This window comes from Ambystoma mexicanum, chromosome 2p (assembly GCF_040938575.1).
Source record: "Ambystoma mexicanum isolate Mex_15411 chromosome 2p, UKY_AmexF1_1, whole genome shotgun sequence".
NCBI classification, from domain to species: Eukaryota; Metazoa; Chordata; class Amphibia; order Caudata; family Ambystomatidae; genus Ambystoma; species Ambystoma mexicanum.
Genome location: NC_090923.1, coordinates 1,471,216,174 through 1,471,232,724, shown reverse-complemented (window position 1 = coordinate 1,471,232,724; position 16,551 = coordinate 1,471,216,174). Strand labels below are relative to the sequence as shown.

Sequence of the window (16,551 nt, the reverse complement as noted above, 5' to 3'; positions counted from 1 at the left end):
TCATGGATACCATATAATTGTGGAAAATTGGGCATTACTGTTAATTATTTTCTCTGATGCACTTGCTAATCATCTGCATATGACCTACTTTAGTGCAACAGGAAAACGCGTGGTTGATTGCTACAGATGGTGTACCTTTTTCTAGCCAGTAGCTCAACTCCTGGTGTTCTGTAGCTGTTTTTGGTGCAGCAACTGTAGAGTGGGTCTGACCCAGTAAGTGTGGATTTATTGATGGGTATTTTTTCCTATGGATTACAGCAGCAGTTTCATGGTCTTCACTTGGATGGTCAGGCCGGCCTAATTTCTAGGCCTAATGTACTACTCAATCATTGCCTCTCTATCTGTGTTTGCATTATTTGCCCACATGGACTAAGCAGAATGGGGCGACTAATAGACTTACTTCTGCTTTCAACAGCACTGTTGTCATCATCATGGCGCTCATCTAATCAGCAGCCTTAGGAATAATCTCAGCAGCCTCTGCCAGACTCCTTTTGCATGCTTTTAACCTATCTAACCCTCTCTAGGTCTTGGCCCACTTTGCTGATGCTTCCACAACTAATGGTATATTATGTCTGTGTGTCAGAGTTGTTGTTCCAGAGCTACATGTTTGGTATCAGTGCTGTAAACCACCATGTCTGGGGCCATGCTGTTAACAACGGCCTGAAAATTATTGTAACACAATCAATTGAAAGCAGCAGCACTTTTCTTATGCGTACATGTTTACGCAATTGATTTGAACGTTTCCAGCTGAAAGCCCCCCAAATGGGTAAAATTACCTACAAAATCTGTGCTTACTTCCAAGATGAGGTAATTTATTTTTAAACAAAGGGCACACAAACTTAGTGAAGAGCAATATAGATAATTATAACTAGAAGCATTTTCAGTTCTGTCATCATGATGTTAGCACTTGAAGGGCTTGGTGGGGGTGGAGGGGTCGCAGGAGACCATTGATCCTCGCACCAATGAAGAGTCTGGGTGCAGAAGTAAAGGGGAAAGTTATGGCAACTTTTAACAAAAAAAGCTTCAGCTGAGTAGTCTTGAATGGAAAGAAGTTAATGTCCTAAAACCACATTGAGTTAAGAATGCCCACAGAAAGTGAGTCCCAAAATATTGCAACTTTTTTATGAAATGGTTTATAGTAATCCAGAGTTTGAAATTGATCGAAGCTGGGAGCTTTTTAGCTGCTGCTTGTAGCTTCACACCAACAGTTGCCTATAGCTACTTTTGGCTGTCCAGGCCAACCGATGCCGAACAAACACACCTATGTGAATTTAACTCTGCACATTTGGGACAATCTATAAATAAAGATTAGGACACATCTATATGACATTTAAAGCATAGGGGGTCATAAAATAATGGACAACATTATGTTTGCTATTCTATTTATTGTGCATTGTAAGGTGCTTATACATCAAGAAATTGTCTTTCAAAGCACCCAAAGGGCAAAGGGGAGGGAGCATGGGAACAAAGGCAAAACGAATAAACAGATGATCAGGGAAAAGGGGTAGTCCTACTAGGCCTTGTGAGCATTCAGAAAGTGAGTGCAGTATTATCTCCTTGTTCCCCAGTGGTAGCTCCTGGTCACTGGTTAATGTTAGATACTGTTTGATACCCTGCCTTCCCTGCATTAAGACGAACACAAGTGACTACAGTCCAAGAGTGTTTATTGAGCATAACTTGGGTTTGAAAAACGCCTATCTAATTCTGAGTCTAAAGATGGGAGCAAGCTACGACCATCAAATACCCTAATGAATATAAATGTCAATACTTATTTAGCATGTTCAGCCGCCCGTTTGGACTCTATTCCCATGAAATCCAAGGCATTAACAGGGTAAGGGATGTGGTGTTTTGTTGCACATAATAGAGGAACCGTGGGACTGTTTTTCATTCTATAGTCTAATTTCCTTTTTGCTTTTGTTTCCATGGTCCTATTTATTTCTTTCTCCTATCTTGATATTGCTACATTTCTCTCTCAGCATGGACACTTTATGATAGAAATGTATTTGCACTAACAAGTAAAATTGAGACTACATCTGTTAGGGGTGTTTACGATGGAGGATTGTAATGTGACTTTGTGTGAGAAAGTAGATAGGTTACTGTTAGAACTAGACGTTACCAAAAGTTTCTTAGTCGTGTGGTTGGTATAACGGATGCATTTGAGTTGACGGCCAAATAATGCAGAGCGAGAAAAGGGCCACGGCCAGACAGTGATTCCAAAGTGGAGCAAGGTGCTTTCTCGGTCAAGGCACTTCTTCATTTTCAATATCAGATTTGGGTTCTTCTTGTCATCTTATTGTGTTCTATAAACGGCGGGGTCTCGTGGGTTGGTCCAGGTTGTTGGTAGGTTAAAAGTGGATATTTTTTTTATTTTTTTTTTTATTTTATTTTAGCATACAGTGTAAATACATACAAACTTTTGCTTTACAAATTTCCATTTTACAGATCACAGCCAAGCCACGCCACTCCTATTAGTCCCAACTTCCTAGATTAACACATCAGGGCTCTCATGGTCATTCTAGGTATTTCCAGGCATGTTCTTGGCTAAATTATCTTGGGCTTGGCTGTGGCTATAAACCTTAACGATTATTAAAATTCAGTTTTTCCTATGTAATCTTCCTCGGTACCTTCTAGTCTTTTTAGCAAAATGTCCAGGAAGCTACCCAAAAGTCTAGTTACCCTTTGGTTTGGGTTATTGTACAAGGCTAACCACCATAAAGTGGAGTCAAGCCCACAAGTCGGGCTTAACACATAATGTAACAGCTTTGCTCTTTCTAACATTAATTCCTGACAAAACAATGTTAAGAGCCGCAAAGTTTCTTCCTCTCGCTTGCATAGGCGACATGTTATCTTTGGCCAAACCATATTTCAGCAGAATTTCCTTTGTTCGTAAAATGTTGTCTGAAGCGTATTATCAAGTCCCTGTCACTTGGCACTCTTTTTGAGATATGTTGGCAAAGTTCCAGAACAGTTAATTAGTTGTGTTGTTAGATTCTGTCTCTTAGACGATGCTCGCGCAGCCTCTGATTGCATCCAGCCTGCTGCGAAAAGTAGACTCTTTACTCTCTTTAGATTATCACAGGGACAAGTCTGTGGTTGTCCCAATAGACAAAATCTCAGTACATTTTTTTTCTCCATTCATTTAAAGGCCAGAATGGGACCTGTTCAGTTTCTGCCTTCAATATTTTATATTGTGATGGACAATCTGGTAGCTCTATTTTCCTATATGTAGCAAGAGCTGTCCATACAACATGTACGTGGAGAGTGAAGGCCCAGTTTGTGTCCGATCACGTTTATTGGCACATCATTTGGTAATCTTAACACGAGCCTCCAGAACCTTGCCTCGAGTTTATCCCAGGTTTCCCAAGGGATTCTCAGACCGGTATCTCCCGCATGTTATTGTTGGCGTTACTTTTGCATTGTAAAACTCCTCTAGTGGTTTTGTCGTGAATTTGCAGAATTTCTTCTTTTAATATCAATGCTTGTGCCGTTAGCTGGTCCATTTTCGATTGCAAGTGCTCTATCTAAGGCTTGTCACCACAATCAGCACTAATTAAAGCTCCCAAGTATTTAGCCCTTTCCATTATTGGTAAGGGGTTGTTTCCCAGACACCACTTGAATGGTTTTATCACTTTCATTTTTGTTTTTTTGATTATCAGAATTTCCGATTTCTCCATATTTATTTTTGTTTGTCGACTTCAACATATTTTGCAAGTGCATAGAGTTTTCTCAGTAGTCCAACAGCCATTGTCTAGCAGTATAAGGTCATCTGCATGCAGCAGATGACCAATAGCATTTCCGGCTAATCTCGGTGAGCAAGATCTTGGCGGCTCAAGGTTGTCTTTTATATCAAGAATGTAAAAATTATACAATATCGCTGCTAAGGGGCACCCTTTCTTTATGCCGCTGGTCGTGGTTATAGGCTCACTAAGGGTGCCCTTTTGGTCAAGACGAACCTGCATGCTCGTTCCGGTGTGAAGTGCCTGGATGGCTGCTACAAGGCTAATAGGACCGGCATTATCTTTCAATTTTTTTCCATAAGATTTGGCGGTCCACCCTGTCAAAGCAGCCGCCATATTATTACAAGCTAGGAAAAGTTTTTGGTTCTCATGCAGAATTTTCATTTAAGTAGATTTAGGAGTAGCAGATTTAATCCACCCTGTCCACACAGCCTGTTTGCCTGATGTCGAAATTCCCGCTTGCAATCAGCCACTCTTTAATCTTTTGAGTAAAATGCCCGCATATAGTTTCCCTAGCACTTCCAATAACGATATCGGGTGGTAATTTTCCGGTCCTTTCCTATCGCCCCTTTTGTAGACTGTTATTGCTTTCTTCCATGACTCTGCGATCTGCCTGTTATTTATTTTTGTAAATAAGTAAAAGCACATCTCGGCCCACACTTCCGGAGCTTGTTTTAAGATCAGGTTTGTCAGGCCATTGGGCCTAGAGCACGGAATGTGTTGGCTCTATTAATTAAGGCCAATATTTCTTGTTTCTCAAAAGATATGTTCCATGATTTTTCCACAATTTTTGATATTGGCTGAGTCTCCGTCTTGTTTGTCTGTTAATAGATGTTACTAAAATGTTCTATCCATTGTGCTTCATGGTTTATTAGTTCCGAGCCTTGTAATCTTAGGTCTTTGTTTATCATTGACCAGAAGAAGTTGCAATTTTTATTACTGAGTACCGTAAGCATTTGTTCGGAGTCTTGTTGGTATAGTTGCTCTCGATAGGACTTTGCCCAATTCCGATTATATCTCTTTAATTCCTTCTTCATTGCTATTGTCTCAGGATTCTTCTTGATCTTCAATTCTCTCAAGGCTTTTGAGATTTCCCTTTTTTTTTTAGCTAGGTCCTCGTTGTATTGATGTAGTCTTGTCAATGTAATCTTCCCAGAATTCAACCTGGTTTCTCTCAAGGCAGTCAAACAGTTCTCATATTTGACACTATTGGTCGATGACTCTTTCCAATTTGCTATAGCTTTTGTTAATAGCAGAACCATTTTTGTAGTTAGTTTAAGTCTATTTTGTTTGTTGTAATTTTACAAGGCCATTTTTTTTCTTTTTAGTTTTGGTTACTTGATGGTGTCTGATTTGTTCTCTGCAATTGAGGGCTAAAAGGTTATGATCACTCTTTGTCGACGGTAATATTCTTAGTGACGTTATTACTTTATGGGTTGCTGAATCAACAAAGAAGTAGTCGAAAGTTGCGCTTGAATTGTGCGAAAACCATGTTTTGGCTCCTTCAAGGTCACCATAGACGGTACCGTTTACTATGTGGAGATCTCTAGATTTCATCTTTCATCCACTTCTTTGCTCTAGCACTTTGAAGTTTTTTTGTAAGATGGTAAATCTTCTGCTTTTGTGTTCTGCAGTCAATATTCAAGTCTCCACATAAGATTATATATGGAGCAATGTATTCAGCTCTTAAGTCATCAATGCATTTTGTTACTTGCTCCATAAATCTTTCTCCATCCTTCGCTTTGGTGTTCCAATACAAGTTGAAAAATATTAGTTTTATATTAGCTGTCGATTCTTGAGGAGTTACTGAATTATACATATTTGTGTAATTGGAGGGTGTTAAAACTCAAATTACTTCAGCCTTCGTACTTTTTTAAAATTATTGCCAGGAGACCGGCTGATGGTCTCCCCTTTTGTCCTTTAAGAGTCTTTGTTAAGAAGCACTAAAACCATCTAGAACTTGCATCTCCAGCCAGCATGCCTGTAGACCTATAACGTCCGACGAAATAAGCTCTTGGTTAATATTTTGGAATAAATTATTCAAGCCTCTAGTGTTCCATGAGGAAATTTGGAAGCCACATATTGCTTACTGGCCTTCGATCTAATTATTTTCTTTTTTTTTTCTTTTTCTTTTAGTTGACGCTAGTGTCTCTGCTAGCCAATTCCATGATTTCTCAGTGTTGAGTCCTGTCAGCAAAGGTAATTCATTCGTATATCCAAAAGTGGATCGGCATTCAGATGGTCCGGTCTGTTACATTGCAGTGAAATAAACCCCTTCCTTTGCTAATTCATCAAAATTATATTGTGTGGGCTCAGTTTGTCACTAAACCTACTGCACCAATAATAGTGCTGCAATAAAACAAATGTTAAGGAATCGTTTTAGTTCTTATCTAAAGTATTCTGCAGACCCATCCTCGCCTTTCCTCATTGCAGGAATTCAGGCTTAAGAAAGGCAAAGTGTAGTCTGGACTTTTCTTGATGGACAATAAAAAGCAACTTATTTGTTTAATCGACTCTCGTGATACTTTAAACAAGAAGTAACACTGTGAAGTTGATACTGAGCAGATGCAGATGCTGGTATGGCATTGTTTGGAAAATGTATTCTTTAATGAAAAAACACATTAAAAGGTATGCTGGTCTTTTGTTCTTCTCAGGTGTAACGGCAAGCATGTCTGCTGAATCAACGGTAGTTGTACCGGCCAAAACCGAAGTCGCCCAGATGTCCCTCCCACCACCAGCCCCCCCTGGGAGTCTTCATCTGCCTGGCAACCGCAAAACCAGAGATTGCTCGCAGTCTCCCCTGAGGGGTCTTGCCATTCCGAGCCCAGTGCCCACTAGGCGGACCAGGACTTTTTCTGCGTGAGTAAAGATGCCATTTAACACATTCAATGATAACCTGATTGCAGGAGCAATGTCTAGTTGGATCTGATCTTAACCTGATGGTGGCTTCCTGATTTATTGTATACGATTAGTTCAAGTCTCATCTGTGCACAATTAAAGCCAAGATTAAGGAACATCTATTACATGTTTATTTGTTGGAGAATGAATTTTTTAAATCTCAGTTGGCATATCATGGACGGTTTGAAGTATGCACACTTAACACGTCATTGCTAGTGGTAGCCAGTTTTTTTTGCCACACATTTTTTCATTGCAGCTTTTTCTTGGGCATTTTTTAAATATTTATTGGTTTCCACACAAATCGCAATACGATCGTCCAAAACACCTATACAACCATTTGCATTTTATCTGATCCCCTTTATCCTCACCACTCCTCCTACCCCTCCCTCAAAAACCAATAACGCAACCAAGGATATTCAACATCCGCTGCACAACTACACCACCCCTGCCTCCAAACCGTAGAGATCAAGCTCAGTTTTTGTGGCTCCCTAGACTACCAAAACTATTATCATTGGGCGGTAGGGCTGTGCAATCTACTCCCACGCAGACTTCCCATTGCAGACACCCATGTGTTTCACATCTCCGGCTTCCATGAATTTATCAGGAAATCTCGATCATTCCCCATCCATGAAGTGAAGCTGAGATATGATTTATTTTTTATTTTTCCCTCCACTTTATTCTCCTCCATCCCTCGCCTCCCCTCCCTCCTATTGGGTAGAAGACCTTAGTGACCCGTTATCCAATCTCTGGCATTTTCTCCCTCTTCCAGCGCCTAGCCCGATGTTGGGTAAGGTTTCCATAGCAATTCCATGTACCTTTACTGTAACCTGTATAATTTGTAACGTTGTAAGCTTTGCATTATCTTATTGCTGCGTCCTGTTACCCATGGGTTTGGTGCGCATTAGAAATTAATAAACAAACAAACAATAATAAATCTTCCTGATCTGTCAACCCCAGAACTTTTTTGCTTTAGTGGTGGATTATTTTTCCTTGTACCTCTGAGTGGGAACCTTTTTCCACACTCGCAGAATCTGTTACTCTATTTATGGGTGTCATTTTTAAGACTCTCCATAGTGTCTTTTAAAAATTATCCTCTCTGGCAACAGTGCCTATTGTTGCTGGGTTGCCCTAGGGGCTCCCATTTTAACTTTCTCGGGCTAACCTTGTGGGAACTACAGTTCCCAAGGGTAGAAGAGATCTTTGGATCCCTTTTACATTTCTTTAGGCAAGACCAGCACCCCCACCCTGGGAGAAGTGCTGGGGAGATACCATTAACTCATTCTCATTCTAAAGGTAACATTTATGTTACCAGGACAAACTTACCTTAAATGGCTGGTGGCATTGAACCTTTTTACCGCTTCAGTGCAATTTTACCGCAGGCTGTTTCCACAGCCCCGGTAAAGGCACCCATGGGTGCCCATTTCACCAAAATGGCCCCTTGTATTAATTCTTTGCCATTTGAGCATTTCTTGTTCCTTCCCCTAACCTCAAGGTGGGAAATTCCTTTGTGTGATTTTTATGTTCGGCGGGAGCCCTGTGGACTCACCGCCCTGGCTCCAGAGTGTCTGTGAAGGCAGGAAGCGAGGGAGGAGTCCAAAACGCTGCAACCCTTTGAACTGGATTCTCACAGGCAGGCTGGAAGACAAATTGGGCGGCTGACTGTCCTGAAAGGACTGCCAACCCCCCCCCCCCCCAAGTTTGAATGTTGCAAGGCTATTTGATTGGCTGTGTTCCTGCATATAAGTCCGATCCTGGAAGCTGAAGACTTAGTCGACCACTGGAACCAAATCCGAAGAGGAAGAGGAAGATGAAGAGACGCAGCTGAGACTATTTCCAGCGACCGGAGAGACTGCTATGCACACGAAGCCTGCTGTTATCCTTCCTTCCAATTGACCTGGGGACTCTGAAAATGACAACCCCGACCCAGCACCTGGACTCAAGAAAACGTGCATTTTGAGCCATCCCACATTGTGCTGCGACCTTGCAGGGCTGCAATACCCTAATATGCGGGAACCTCGAGCCATTACGCAGTGCAGTCTTACGAATTCCGAACCTTGCTGAAACTTTGTGGACATCCTGCTGGACCTCCAGAGACGTGAATCGAGTCCGAAAAGTCCCCTCACCAGATCTGGACCTTGCCAAAGACAAGAATCCAACCAGCGATATTCTGTCTTCTGTGCTCTTGGAAAAAGGCGCATCCACAGAGCCCCATCCAGCCGCAAGGAAAACATTGCCTAGAGTCCTCCTTGTTATCCTTGCTGCAAAAGTCCTTCCAGTGTCCTGTCTTTTGTTTTCTTGATTCAACAACTGGGTATTTGGATGCAGATCCTGAAGTCCTCCTGCTGCAAAATCTTCTTCCGTGCTGAGGTACTGTGCTGGCTTGGGTATTTACTTACCTAAGTCTCTTGTGATTGCTGTGTAGTTTTGGGGTATTATTTGTGATTGGTGTCACCTCTTCCAGTGCACCCAGTCCTCTGCTGGAATCCTCCTAAGGTGTCTTCTCTGAAGACCCTAGACCCACACCTAACTTTAAAGTAGAATACTTACTTGTTCTTCCTTTGGAATCCTGAACTTTTCCTGCAACTGAGCCCTATCTCACCCTACCTACTGCTGGCTCCTAGACCACTAGGGTCCCTCTTCTGCCTCTGAGAGAGAACTCCTGTACTAGAATTGGGAATGGCTGGATAAGTTTACTTATTTGTGAATTGAGTTATTTTGTAACTTTAAATTCTCAGTGAATAGTTACAAAGACCTTGGATATGTTCTGCCATTAAGTATAATTTATTTTACTTTTTATTGGCATTTCCAACAAATAGACAAGATCAAAGAAGAAAGAAAGACACTCTCCACACCCCAACTACTGCTGGCAGATGGTTATGCACTTCCACGGGCTATCTCTGTGGGTATGAATGTTCAAGTCACATGCACTGTATCTCTGTGGGCCTAACAGTGCCTTACTGGTCATCAATGTCTCTGCTCGCAGTGCGTCCTTCAGCTGTCTGTTCCCAGTGTTCAACTTTTCCACCAGGCCATCTGCCTGAGTCACCCCTGTGGGCGCTAGCCAGACCGAACTTAGCAGTTCATGCTACTAAACATACAAACAGCAAAACCTATGCATGCCTGATCCCTATCTCGCCTCCTTATCCTGTTCCCTGCTAGTTACCCCCAGCCCCTCCCTATGATCTTGCAGATTCTCAAGCCTTCCATCCTCCCTTTGTTGCTTTCGTCTCACGGTGGCATGCCATCTGAAGGTGCAAACATCCACTGAACCAATGCATTCCATGCTGTGACATCCACACTAACGTCCTCTGACCCCTGTACACTGCTGTGCAACACCACCGTTTCAGTCTCGCCCCACTTCCGAAGGTCCTCACACCATGCCTCTATTCGGGCGGTGTTAGGGAGAATTCTCTGTTTAGGCTGAATTTCCTAACCTAGTGAGTCCCCCAGCAGCTTTGCTGGATTTTTGGGGTTTATTTCTTTTGTCCTGCCAAGAGTGAGACTCTTTTACCCTCACTCTTGGGCATGATTTGAGTGTGTTTCTTTGAATCTAGAAGTGTTTAATGGGCTATGGGGTCTTTTACTCCATAGGGCTTCTTGTGTTTTTGTGATGTGTGTTACACAGCACCCTCAGTGCAGTGACACAGGGGTGTCATAGTGACCCCCCAGTATAGACTCCATACCCTGGGACTGACTACTGTCTCCCAGGGCATGTAAAGTCACCATTGACTTTACTAGTCTTAAATTCTGAACAGAACCAGTACAAACCGTCATATTGTGGACGTACTGGCTGGGGCAATTCGATTGCCCCAGGGTCTGTTAGTCGAGGGGGCACGTCTCCGTCCCCCCTGATCGAGTTTTGGCTGGTGGCAGTGGATACTACTTTTTATATTCAACCACAAATATTTTCCTATGGGATTTACCATTGTTTTAGGCTACTACCTTTATTTAATTATTTACGGTAGCCTCGAACATACTGCCGGTTTATTTAATTAATATTAATTCTCCGGTTGGTATTTTTTGCCAAAACTTGATTCTAAAATGGCGTTTGTGTTCTCTTCTGTGACTCCAACCCAAGTCGAGCCCTTTGTTCCACTTTTTGGCGGGCTTCTCCACAGAAGACCTCCAAAGTGGTGCCACTCTGTCTGGGGTACTTAGGAGGGGTGGAGGGAAATTTAGGCACCCTGGACTGAGTTGCCTAGGCAACTCAAGTCGCACTCCATCCTGATTGGCCCAAGTGGTGAGCCGGCCGGCTCACCACTTAGCATGTTTGAGTGACCGCTAGGCTGAGTGAATGGGGGTTTGCTGCATAAAAGCAGGGCTTTGGGGACTGGAACTTCAGAAGTCGCCACAGGACCTAAGAATCCCACGAGGGAGAAGCTGAGCCGACCTGCCACGACACCACCACCGGTGGAGCCCTGCTGGACTGCCTCACCACTTTTCCCAACGACAGAGGAGATCTCCCGCCGGAGAGTCTTCTTCCTTTGACTGGTGGGGATAACCAGTTTCACCGTCTTTTCGCTTTCCCGACGTACCTCGTGGCCGCCTTGCCCGTGCCAAGCACCCCGGCAACCGGGATACCACGTTTTACCACGACCGCGAAACAAAAGTACCACCTTTAACCGTAAAACTCTGCGGCTGGTTTCTTCCCTGGTAGTGCAACGACCTTCATCTCTCCTCCAAGTCGTGATCTTCTCTTCCCCCTGGACGACGACGCAACTTGCACCCACTACCAGGAAGAACTGCCACCGCTGGAGGATCCTTCCCACTTAAGGTACCATGTTCCGCCTGGCTTCCCTTGCTACCGACTGTACGGGGTAGATTTAGCCCCCGGCGTTCGAACCTGGGTTAGCCTGGGACACCCTGGCTAAACTTTCCTAAGCCGCTCTAAACTCTTTTCGAACCCTCTGCAAGACTTTCTAAGCCTAGTGTAACTGTGTGATCTTGGGTGCATTTGTGCTCTGCTCTCTCTAAGAGTGGGCCCAGCCTTTGGACTTTGGCTCACCAGTGACTTTTGCTCTTCTGCCTTGCTAATGGTGTTCCTGAATCTTAGAGTGGTGTACCTTTCCATATTCTGTCTTTTTCCCTCCCTTTCTCACAAACTTATTGGAGTGCAATCTAGTTAAGCGCTCACCTCTGTATGAAAATAAGTGGTGTTTTACTGTGACTTATCTGATAAGGAAAAAGGGGTGTATATATTACAATAGTAACTGTTTAGAATATTTTACAATAAGAGTGCTGGAGTGTTTCAAACTGTGTGTTTTTAAATAAATAATTATATACTTTGATACCAAAGCTCTGGTCAGTGTTTGCTTGTATTATTGTATCTGAGTGCCTATTGTGTATACTTTGCATACTGCCTAACTCTTCTTGAGGGAAGTCTGACTGCTCAGCCACAGCTACCAGGTAAATCTGGGTGGTGCAGACTGCTACCAAGTGGGTTTACTGCCAACACCTGTAGTCTCAAATCTTTTGCAGTGGTCCCTAAGGGAACTGCACAGGTTTCTGCCTAACAGGCGGTCCCCTCTACTGACTTCCAAGCCAGTGAAGGCATGTACCCCTTTATGCACAGTCCAGAATAAAGACCAGGCACTAGGGAAATAGGCCAGACGATGGCTTTGCAAGGATAACAAGGTTTAATTGTACAGAATACAAATATCAGCAAAGGACTCTGCTGCTCGAGATCGCTCTGGATCCAAAAGACATGACAGTGCGTTATAAGGAACCATATCATCACAGATGACCTCAGATATGGGGTCTAGACTAGCATATTTCATTGGGTGGACAGTATACAAAATTCTGCTCCATATGGGATGACAGGCTACAAGTGGTTGGTTCTTCCGCCGTCGGTCAGGATCCATGTGGGTGAGCTGGGCTCATCTTTGCAGTGAAGGTCGGGTCACATATTAAGACATTGTTTCTATCTAAGCTAAACATGCTAAAACTGAATATTAACTCATTGTGGCAGGCACCTGGGCCGCACGGGAAGTGGTGCCAAGGAAAAGGGAGGATAAAATAGTCATGCTGACCCACACATTCAGGGTTTCATTGATACTGCAGTTCCTGCACTCAAGGTCTCCACCCTGGGGTTTGATCTTTAATTTATCCCCCCTGGTACCTCATGTTACAAGGGGTATGTGTTGTTGCTTGTATGAAATACAGCCACGCATGCTTAGCTCTCCTGCAGACACTTGATGAAGGTTGGGACCTGGGGGTCGCTTGCATGTCAAGGAATGCAAAGGTGTTGGGGTCGATCAGTGGTGTGAGGCTGGCTCCGGCCTGGCTTGGTGGCGGTGAGAGGCCTACTGGCAGCTTAGTGGCGATGAATGGACGCGTCGGAGAGCCTGGTGTTGTCTCGCGCCCATGCAGGGCGCATTCCGGTGAAAGATACTAAATATTTGCAACACTCCAGGGACGAGGGGGAAGTGGACTTCCGTGGGGAAATGGAGCTCTTGTGGGGTCGATGTATTACACAGAAATCGGGCCTTGTGAGCCAGGAACATGAACAACGCAAGCCTCTCAAGGGCTTTGGGTTTTTCTAGTGCCATGCATCTACTTCTAAGCGCTGCAGTTAAAAAAATAAGTTGCCTAATGATGCAGATTGCTCCCCCCTTGCATGCTGTATCACTTCATATGGTGTCGACGTATTTGGACGCGCCCAGGGGGTGGGATAGGATAACTTCCATCCCAATACTAGTGCTATCCTGCGCTTTGCTAAAATGCAGATGAGATTTTTCATCTTCGCCACATGTGCCCTCCCTGCGTCGCCTCGGGAACAGCCCCAGCAAGCATGCCCCCTTGGGCCACACCTGCTTTTCTATCCCACCTCTGGAGGCCCTGTTTGCGATATCCGGGCAGAACATGTGCAGCATACCGGCTGATGTACTCGTGTATCAGCTCTGTGCATGAGGTATTGCTGTAGCTGTTTGAATCTGGCGTTCCTAGATACCCTGCATGTGTACAACAGCACCCTGGCCCATTTTCCCCCCTCCGTGAGGGCCCGACCCACCTCCTCCTCCCACTTGATCCAGGCTGTGAGGTCTGGTTTACTGAGCGAGCCTAGTGTCAAATCATAGAGCCTGGAGCTGACATGACCCCTTTCCGTCAGATCATAGAGGGAGCCCAGCACCTCATCTCCTTCCAAGCCCTAGTCGTAACTATTTTAAGCATCCCGTTGTATGTCAAGAATTGTCCCTTCAGGATACTGTAAATCTATTAACAGCTCAGGAAAGCCCAACATCGTCCCCTAATTACACAGGTCGCCAATGCAATCTAATGGTATGAACATTCTCCCGAATGTATTTTTTTTTTTCCCCCAGCCCCCGTGACTGCCGCCAGGGTCACAGTAGCCGAATATGGGTCCTGCTTGTCCATAGCTTCCTTCCCAATGCGATCAGTGCTGACCTCCCCGCCTGGCTGGCAGTTTGGTACCCAGAGTGCCTCCCTCAGATAGAACGGTAACGCATTGCCCGCAGCAATCCAGTGTCCAGGGAGGCCCCATCAGCCAGCCAGGACACCACAAACTCTAGTCCGGCTAGATGGTATGCCTCAAAATGCAGTGATCTATTGCCCCCCCTCCTTGTGATCCCTTCTAAGTGCCCTGAGCGATACCAAACACCTCACCCCCACGCAAGAGTCTAATCCATGAAAGAACGACCTCAGGATCTTGTACGGTACATTCACAAAGTGATACACCAGGTGTGGCAACACAATCATTTTGAGTAGTGCCATGCGGCCCATCATTGACAACGGGAGCCTTCCCCAAAAATTACATAGACTTCCCAACACCCCGGAGCGCCCTCAAGGTGTTTGCCTTGCATTCTGCTCGGGGGTCATGATAAATGTTCACCCCCAGATATCGGAAGGAGTCCATCGCCTACTGTATCCCCAACTCAGCTAGCGTTTACGCTCCAGCGCTGCCAGGCCAGCTAGCGGAAACCATTTCAATTTTGATATACTTATGGTTATGCCCGACAGACTGGAGAAGCCATCCAGTACTTCAAGCATACACAGTAAATTGGATTCCCAGTCTTGCACGTAAAGCAGCATGTCTGTATACAGCGAGACATGCGTTTCCCCTCCTGATTGGTATTCCTATTTTCTGCTCTGAGGAAGACAGCCAGCGGCTCCAGAGCTATTATGAACAGCTTGGGGGAGAGCGGGCACCCTTGTCTGGTTCCTTTACCTAGTTCCCACTTTGCCGAGATGTGTGTTCCGCTAGCACGAGTGAAAACTGGAACAATTGTACCCATCGCGCAAAACGTGGCCCACTCTCTGAAGCGCTGCAGTATGGTGTAGCCAGTCCCATCTCACGGAGTCGAATGCCTTTTTATAGCATCATTATAGCATCTAGCGAAGCCGCAGCATATTATGCCTCCTCTCTGGTTTTATATAGGATGTGGTGCAGCCTGTGCAGGTACCAGGATGCATTTCTCCCGGGAACATAACCTGTTTGGTCTGGGTGTATCAAGGTGCTTGTGACTCCCCTCAGTCTGTTTGCCGACATTGCAGCGAGAATTTTACAATCTTGATTGATCTTTGAGGGCGTCTAGAACACCCGCACTGAACGGTGGCTTGCCCGGTTTCAGTATCAACACTATGATGGATTTGCGGCGGCTCGAAGGCCTTAGGCCTGCCTCGTATGCCTCCTCTAGCATCTGCAGGAGGGGGAGTGTTATGTCTCCTGCAAATTCCTTGTAGAAATCTGCCGGGAACCCGTTGGCACCCAGCGTTTTGCCTGTGGGTAGCGAGCGTATTGTTGCCTGCAGCTCCTCCTCCGTAAAGTGAGCATGAAGCATCTTGGCCTGTGCTCCTGGTGGGTCAGGTTGATGTATAATACAATAAAGAGTAAGATAACACGTCTTGTTTTACTTACATCCAACCCCCTTTACACAGGAACTCTATAAGGTTTTCCGGCATCACTAGTCCTGACAAAAATGGACCGTCTGCTATGATTGATTAAAAAATGTGTATAACAAATTTTTATTCAAATAATTCGAACTGAATTTAAACATAAAACACTACCCTCACCTAACACAGTGTACTAAACACTAAAAAACAGTTACTAAAACATGAAATACAAAGTTCACTTATTTGCATGACACAAAAGATATCACATAACATAACACAAAAAAATCTCAATGTGTCTCTAAAACAACAACCATCCCAACATGTTTCTGTTCTTCACTGCCCAGTTCGGGCGAACATTCTTCAGGGGAAATTTTTTTAAAAAAAGCATCCACTAATCTCTTCAACACCGTGCTGAAAGGGTAGATTCAAACTTCTATACAGGCAAAGGAAGGAAAGAACCTCCGAGCCTTTAAATGGTGAAACTTCAAAGCGCGTCACAGGATGACAAATTCGCTGGTTTCTCGCCAAATGAGAGACCACTACTTCACAAAAGCGTCATAGTCCGCTAAAGTATCGCCACACCTTCACAGATGTAGGGATCAAGACTGTAACAAGCAAAGCAGCAATCAACGTGTTTGCAAAGGAGAAATCCACACAGTCAAGCCGTAAAGTATCAATCTGTATACTCAGAGGGATTAAATCACTCTAATGGCAGCTTCCAAACGCACACAGCCAACACTGAATTTCCATCCATACATCGTTCAGTTTACAAGCATCACATCCCCCTCCAGCTTCATATAGACGCTGGTCGTATCGACTAAGATTGCATTAAACTCACTTTGGACCCTACACTCTTCCCCGCACTTGTCTTTAATGGAGGTTATCATGATCCTTTCCTCCTCTGCCCGGCATAATCGGGCCAACAACCTTCCCAGTTTGTCCCCGGTCTCATGCAGGCTTTCTATATATTTGCCGTAATTGTGCTTGCCCAGCCACTCCCAGGCTGCTGTTCAGTCCTGCATGAGCCCAATCAACATCTCACACTCTACTGCTCGCCCCCCTCCCC

General features: G+C 44.5%; 1 protein-coding gene across 2 annotated transcripts in view; it reads left to right on the top strand.

The window, feature by feature from the left end:
- The window catches only part of CARHSP1 (calcium regulated heat stable protein 1), a 210,174-nt gene that overhangs the window by 30,755 nt on the left and 162,868 nt on the right, over window positions 1–16,551 (top strand). The window contains exons 2-3 of one of the 2 annotated variants that reach the window (XM_069646082.1): window positions 5,874–5,936; window positions 6,392–6,596. In XM_069646082.1, coding sequence (XP_069502183.1) covers window positions 6,406–6,596 — 191 coding nt within the window. In that variant the 5' untranslated portion in view covers window positions 5,874–5,936; window positions 6,392–6,405. The remainder of the gene's footprint in view (window positions 1–5,873; window positions 5,937–6,391; window positions 6,597–16,551) is intronic. The other variant, XM_069646083.1, reaches the window with a different exon arrangement.